This window comes from Apaloderma vittatum, unplaced genomic scaffold (assembly GCF_000703405.1).
Source record: "Apaloderma vittatum isolate BGI_N311 unplaced genomic scaffold, ASM70340v1 scaffold40525, whole genome shotgun sequence".
Lineage (NCBI taxonomy): Eukaryota > Metazoa > Chordata > Aves > Trogoniformes > Trogonidae > Apaloderma > Apaloderma vittatum.
Genome location: NW_009717274.1, coordinates 8,015 through 15,411, shown reverse-complemented (window position 1 = coordinate 15,411; position 7,397 = coordinate 8,015). Strand labels below are relative to the sequence as shown.

The window sequence follows — 7,397 nt, the reverse complement described above, 5'->3', positions numbered from 1 at the left end:
AGCAGGAACAAACACACTGGGATGCTCCTTTTTACTGGGACAATGCTGTTACAATAAGGCAAAATAAGCAAACTTGCTGGAGCAGCCATTTAGATCCGATTATGGCTCTTTTGTGTTACGAGAGTGCCAGAAAGCAGTCAGGTTACATCAGCTGCACTGACCCTTGGCTTAGGTTTGGATGCTTAGAACAGGCTGCAGTCCTGGATGCTTCTGGGTTCAAAGGCAACAGTCCTCACGTGTATTCTCATTTCACAACCAATCCATACAAAATCCCAGGATTTGATTTTTCCTTTTCTCACCATTCACCTCTGTCCAAAACAAATTTAAAGAGGCTTCTTCCTGTGATGGGGAGGAATTATAACTTACAGCATTTTTAACTTCTCAGCTAGAAATATCTGCACAAAGGTAAGTGAAATGTAAGCCTGAGTTGCCTCTTTCCATGGGAGTCTGGAGAACTCACAGTCTGTCAGGAATAAACCTGATGCCAACGCCTAAAACCAAACAGCATCCCTCTCCCATATTTTTCAATCCATCTCTGTCCCTAAAAGCTAAATGTAACTGTCTGGTGTGAACACTCTTAGTTTTGAACCAACGCTAAACTGCAGCAGGAGCACCTGCAAAGGGCTAAATGGCCCCTGCAATTCCTGATTCACCCTCAAATGGATCTTCTACAAAGAGAGGTGACAGGGAAAGATGTCTAGAATATCTTCCTCTCAGTAAATGCAAAACATCCATCAGTTTTCTCTAAAATGTGCTGGTCAATGATTTTGCTGTGATCACTGGTTCATTTCACTCTCTTCCCATATTTTATAGATAAAGAGAAGACAATGTCTCACTACTGGAGTCTATGTGAAAATGCCTTCTGAAAAACTAGAGAAAAAGGTGATTCCATTCCACATCACTGTTAACTAAAACAAGGAAAGCGAGAAAGCATTTCCTAGCTGTGATGGAGAATCTGCTAATTCACTTAAGTTAAAGAAATAAAATTAATTTTCTTATTGCAAAGGTGTACAGGAAGGAGAGAGAATATTCTTTGTAGCTTCTATGGATTGGAGGAGAATAAATAGGTTATGCATTAATATTTCAAGGTTAACCCTATCACATCAAAATGGCTACATTAGGCCATTGATTCTTTGAGTTGTATTGTACCAATATGTAGTCTATATATATATACCTATATATGTATAGCATTAAAAGCTATTGCTGTTGCAACTGAGCATCTTACTGTCAAATTTCACCATGTCTACTGATCAACCAAAATCCAAACACTATTATGACAGAAGCTGGTGTGTCATTGCAAGGCTAATCCTACAGGTTTGCGGGCAGAGGCAGAAGAGCACACTAATGTACAAAGAAATGTTGACTTGTTTCCCTGCATCGCTATTTATTGGTCCCATTTCTGGCAGTAGTGCTCTGCACTTCCACAGAGGCATCACTGTAGGCTGGCACCGATGACACTGCTGCTCTAAAAGCCTGATCTCAGCTCCTTTCACTGGCACTGTGCCCCAGCAGCATCGTGCTGGATTTAACACTGATGATATCTGAGCCAGTACTGACAGCTCAGTTGGAGAGAAAGGCTGCCCAGCAAGAGCCCTCTTAGGCTGATGCTGGGAGGATGTTTCAGCTCTGCTGGGGCCTTGCATTTTACAAATGCTAAATTAGCATCTATCCAGAAGGCAGAAGCATGTTGCTGTGTTTAACTGAGTCTATTTTCCATGAAAATACTGATAGTGTATAATCTTGTTTATTAGTTATGTACCATTCAATAAAAACCTTGAAGCTTTGCCCAAATTCAAGTTCATTTCTTATTCACTCTTCTCAGAAGAAACAGGAAGTGGCTACATGTTAGAAAGCAGCGATGACAAGATGAACCTTTACCCTCTAACCCTGTGTTTTAACCCTGTGTTTTTGCCCTTCTGAGGGAACCTGCATGCTCATGCCAGTACTTGCTTTCTCAACTCTCCTCCTCAGAAGGCCACCATTAAAATCTGTCAAGTCGTCTGTTTGTCTACTTAGAGCTGCTGTGATGCGGTGCAGAGACATTACCGATCACCTTTTCACTTCCAGCAAAGTTACTTACTTGCAGAAGGCAGCTGTAACGACTTTGACAATATCTCCTGCGCATGTTCATACAAAAAAGACAGTCCTAGTTTCAAATCCTGTTTTCTTTGCACTTCTTTGACACTCTCACTCACCAAATACTAGCCAACACACAAATCTGACGAAGCTTAAAACAGTTTCAGCATTCTCAACTATTTTCTTCTAGTTTGACACTTTGCTATCAAAATTTCACCTTGCAGCCCAGAAACTTGGCAGCATGTGTCTGTTTCACAGCTATGAATCCATCTTCTTGGCTCCATAACTGTGAACCCAAACCCCAAAGCCCTCCATGCCATGTCCCTGCAGAAGCAGGAGCTCTCAGAACACCCAATCTCATTGCTTTTTTCCTTTGCTTTTCCCTTCGTCTGGTACCATCCCTAACTGTACAAATGCTTGAGGTGCTAACTGCTCTGTCAATGCTGACCTACACAACTGTGGTGCATTAAGTAAAAGTAGCATTTGATGACATATCCTTTTTCTGAAGGCATTTTAGTTTTCTGACATCAGTCTGGATTTTTTTCCCTAATTTTCCACTAACTTGGTGTTTTGGGGCTAAAAATGGTGAAAGACCACACATCTGATGTCACTGCAAAATGATTGAATTTCTGCCTATTCAAGCACAGCCTGCTCAGCCTGTTCCTTTGTTAGTAAAAAATAGATTTGACCCATACATCCACTTGTACAAGCTGTAAAGTCTTCCAGTAAATTTACCCTGGCAAAGCAAGAATAATTATCCAGGGCAATTTTTTTGTACCACAGCAAGCACTAGCTCAGATGTCCCCTACACCATTTCCTTGAGACATTCAGCCTGTCATGACAAGTGAGGAATTCTGCCCTATATAAGCTGCAGGTTGCTAAATGACCTGAACAGTGAAGGTTATGGGAGACCAAAGCAGAAACAAAGATCTCACATGTGACAACAGCGTTATTTTGTGTTTGCTCTGGCACTTAAATAATTCCTTGTATGATGTTTATTAATTATCATATTAGAAATTACTTTGCCCAAATTCTCTCGCTGTTCTGAACTTGTCTTCAACTGCTTTTCCCAAACTTCTCCTATTTCTGCAGCACTTAATTTTCTCTGGCTTTCCTTACCACTGTAGCAGCCTTCCCTGAGTTGAATGTTATACAAGCAAAAATTGTCATTTTTGGTTTAAGCGAGGTTCCCCTTTTGAATTTTTTGCAGGGTAATAGGTGCACTTGAATCAGCAGATGTAGCAGTGAAGACCAAAGTGTGATTTCAGTTCAGATTTTATTGACAATGATACTCTCGTAATTTATATTTGGCACTACAGAGATGAGTGGAACCTACGTGCCCTCAGAGATTATATTTATACCTATCTCTGTTTGGTCCATATAGCAGCTGGCTCTGAAGAGTGCAGAGCCCAGACTTCAGGGAATTTCCATTCCCCTGATGCCCTGCACTGCCCACCAGGATCTTGAGGTCTGTGCTTTTCCCTGATATTTGCACAGTGTCTTGCCATGATCAGCACTCAATACATATTGACATACACAAGTAATACACAGTTTTCTGTGAGATCACAGCAGTACCAATATGAAAGGTGCAAACCCTAGGTCGGCATACATCCCAGAAAACGCAATAAAGAGGAAATCCTGACTCTTTCTGGTAAGAATGCAAAAAGCAAAGGCAAAAGGATTTGGTCTCAAAACTTTGTTCATTAGAACAGAGAGTTTAAAAACAGAACTGAGTATCTTACCTGGAAAACCATACTGCTTGGTGATGTTCAGGAAGAGTCTCTTTTGGTGTGCCCTGCATCCAGACAGGAGATTCGTCAGCCTGTTTGTGAAACAGAGATTGTGAATTTTTAGCTGTATTCTAGTAGGCATTCAGAGGCATATTTGTCTGCATCAAAGACAATGGCACATGCATACACCACAGCTCACGCTCCAATATTCTACTTCCATTTTCATCTACTTTTTAATCTGAAATATTTTTCTCCTTGCCATTTGCAATTACTGAAGTTCTAGCTGATACAAAAAACATGCAACAAAAGTCTCCCACTTGGCTGCTCTACGAGTAGGCAATAAGTACTCCATCATTTTAGCATTAAAGATTTTCCTGTGAAATATTCAGATACACCACTCTTCAGAGGAATATGTGAATCTGAACTCACTACTTAGTCAGGCCTTGAGGTCTGTAGTGAAAATCCATTCATCCTGTTTCCCATAGATCCTTACCAAATTAAAAACAAATAATAAGGGACTCCTAGGCTGTGCAAGAGCAGATGTCTGTTGATCTACTCCTGCCCTTCCTAGCCTCCTGACTTTTGCTCAAGACTCCCGTGGGCCTAACTTCTTGTTTTTCAATACTCAATATTTGCATCCAATAGGCAAGTCCTATCTAGTTTGATACAATTCCTGTCTGAGTACTGACTTCAAGCTTTGCAGCTCCAAAAGGTATGAGTTAGTGTGTGAGGGGCTGAGGTGAAATTTGGAGGCAAAGTATATGGGAAGGTAAGATATGACTTCTTCCTTTTGCTAGACAAAAGTTGTTGCTGGGGAGTGAGCCCTGAAAAATAAACCTTCCCTGCTATGGGAACAATCTGAACCATGACTATAGAGCTCTGCCTCTTGGAGGGGCATAAATAAGAATTAGATGATGCAGCCAAGAGTTACATCATGAAATCCAAACCAAAGAAGGCTAGTGTATAGCAGATGGTTTTATTCATTACTAAAACCAATTTATTCTTGACATTTGCAAACTGCATGCTTGCTTGAACATATAAATGGTATTTAGAGCTAGCTTCTAGCACAGCTATGCTATGGGGCCTCTGTAGTCCCTGGGAGGGTAACAAATTTTTAATGCAGGCTTACAGCTGGGAAGGAGGTGTGGGGAAGAGGTGAAATTCAGAAAATTTTTGAGCTGCAGAGAACAAAGAAATAATTACAACCATACAGCACCATACTCTGATAATCCTGTAGATTCCTGAGCATCATGTGGACACAATTATTCCTGTACTTGTATGCACAGACATTCAGCACTTAGACAACTTTGTTTTAATTTTGTGTGACTGGTTTTTGTGACTGATAACAGTGTTATTTAAGGGTCCTTTTATATTGTATATCAAAGAGGAATGGTGAGCAACTATGGTACATTTGAGCAAATAACAGTTACTAATAAAAGATCTTAGTAACTATGGAAAGGGTAGTTGTAAAAATTGTCCCTGAAGTCAGTTTAAATTTTTTTCTTGTTTACTCATGGGGCAGAGCAAAGAAGAGTTCATGTAAGGGACAAAACTTCATTAGGAATCATTTTTTTCTGATGTGACATGGTAGATGCTTCAATGAAGTAGATTATTAACTACTCAAAATTTCAATATTCTTTCCCTTTTTTAACTTTTAAAATGGTGATTTCTCTCTATTTCCATAGTCCCCCATCTTAACCACAGTTATGGTTTTATATCTTAATGAATGTTTTCTGTTACAGTTGAATAAAAAGTTCTCAGTTTCTTCACTGATGGTTTTACTTCTTCATTCTCTTCTGGCTGTTGTTTTGAAAAAGCGGCACTTGCTGCTCTGGGGTGGGATGTTTCTACACAACAATACTTTTGTTCTCTTCAAACATACACATGATATAAATGAGGCCCCAAGTTACTTTTGTTCACAGGAGCAGCAACAGGCAAGCTTCCTTCAGCAAAAGCGGTAAGACAGAGGCATTTTTTGTTATATTATAAGTCAAAAAAACCCGCTGCAGTCAAAATTAGTATTAAAGAATCTGGATGAATTCTGTTTTAGCAGAATATTTACAACTTTCTTGGATCATGCTATGTACTACTTCTTTATTCACCCCCAGAATTGATAATAAGAAAGCAAATCTTACTTATTAGATAAAATACAGCTTGTTCAGTAATTAATGAAATATTGACTGGTCAAAATAAAAAAAAAATATTGATTGCTCTTTGTTTTCATTGCAAACTGTTCACACATATGGCAGCCATTAGTCATCTTTTGTATCATTGACAGTAACTGCAGCTGCAGTTGCCCAGAGTTGTTCTGCCAGAGTGCAGGAAAATCATGTCACAGTCCTGAGAAACCACATATCAGGTGACCTGACAACTATGACCTTGACTAAAAAAGTCCCTTTTGAGATTTTTTTTTTTTTGTCATTGGACTGCTTCTGGGCTAGTTCAGGTTTTTTGAACAAAAAGCAAGACCTTGTTTTTAAGGAAAATGGAATTTCTCCCATAATTGCATAACTCCCATAGGTGGGACCTCCTGTATCAGGATAAGTGATACAACTGGGAGAGCTCGAAACAACAGGTATCACCTGGTTGGACCATGCTGCATCATGGGTGGGATTTACTGACATTCATGCTCAGCTCTGTGATGCAGCAGCTTGTGTCAAAAGCTGGAACAAGTTTCCCAGCCAGGATCAACACCTGGGATGTGGAAATGAACATTAATGTCTGGACCAAGATTGCCATTTATCTGAAAAATGTAAGATTATTGTTTTTACATAAATAAAAATATCAACATGGAGCAAATACTCCATGTTTCTTTCAAACTAGAAATCGAGTAGCCAGACCCCAAAGACTCCTAGCTTTCAGTAAACATCAGCAATAAATGAATCCTGCTCTACATGAAATAGGTTATTCCTAAGTTGCTACTCATTAGTCCCACTTTTAGAGGTTCTGCTTGGGGATTTGAAGCTTCCTTGAACTACCAATGAATGGGGCCAGCAGAAGTACTGCTCACTTTTGTGTAAACTAGAAAGTCTCCCTCCAGAGTGTGAGGAGATTGGTACATACTAACTTCCAGAGTACTTAGTGCCAGGCACTTGCATCATCATAAACTATTATAAATAGCTGAACCTCCTTCCTCCCTGTGAAAATTCATCTCTGTTGGCGTTCAGCTGCACTGCAGTAATCTCTCTTCATGTGCTGCTGTGTGGGGAAAGCTGAGGTGTTTGAGGTGAAACTGATAAAACCTTCCTTCTTGTATGTTTTCAGAGTTGGTCTTCTTACCTGTTAGACACAGTCTCTTCCTCCTATTGCCATCTTTTTACTTCAATTGAACCGAAACAAAACCAACAAGTAGGTGATTAAAAACAGACCTTCTCTTCTCCTCCGCTAGAAACAGTGTTAGGTGGTACTATGGAAACACAAAACTTGCTCTAATTTATTTGCATCATACTGATTAAAATTTAGATGCAATGAGTTGGACAAAAATTGTAGAAAAACTTGGGGGGAAACAAGAACCAAAAATAATCCACATTTGAAACTGCCACGAAACGTGGTATGCTAGCAGTACTTAATCAAGATCAGAAAGCAAAACAG

General features: G+C 39.7%; 1 protein-coding gene across 1 annotated transcript in view; it reads left to right on the top strand.

Moving 5' to 3' along the window:
- Nucleotides 1-1,791, top strand: part of CTLA4 (cytotoxic T-lymphocyte-associated protein 4) — a 4,092-nt gene extending 2,301 nt beyond the window's left edge. Inside the window, exon 4 of the mRNA XM_009869821.1 lies at nt 814-1,791. Within this exon, the coding sequence (XP_009868123.1) occupies nt 814-912 (99 nt within the window). The 3' untranslated portion in view covers nt 913-1,791. The remainder of the gene's footprint in view (nt 1-813) is intronic.
- Nucleotides 1,792-7,397: the final 5,606 nt, after the last annotated feature.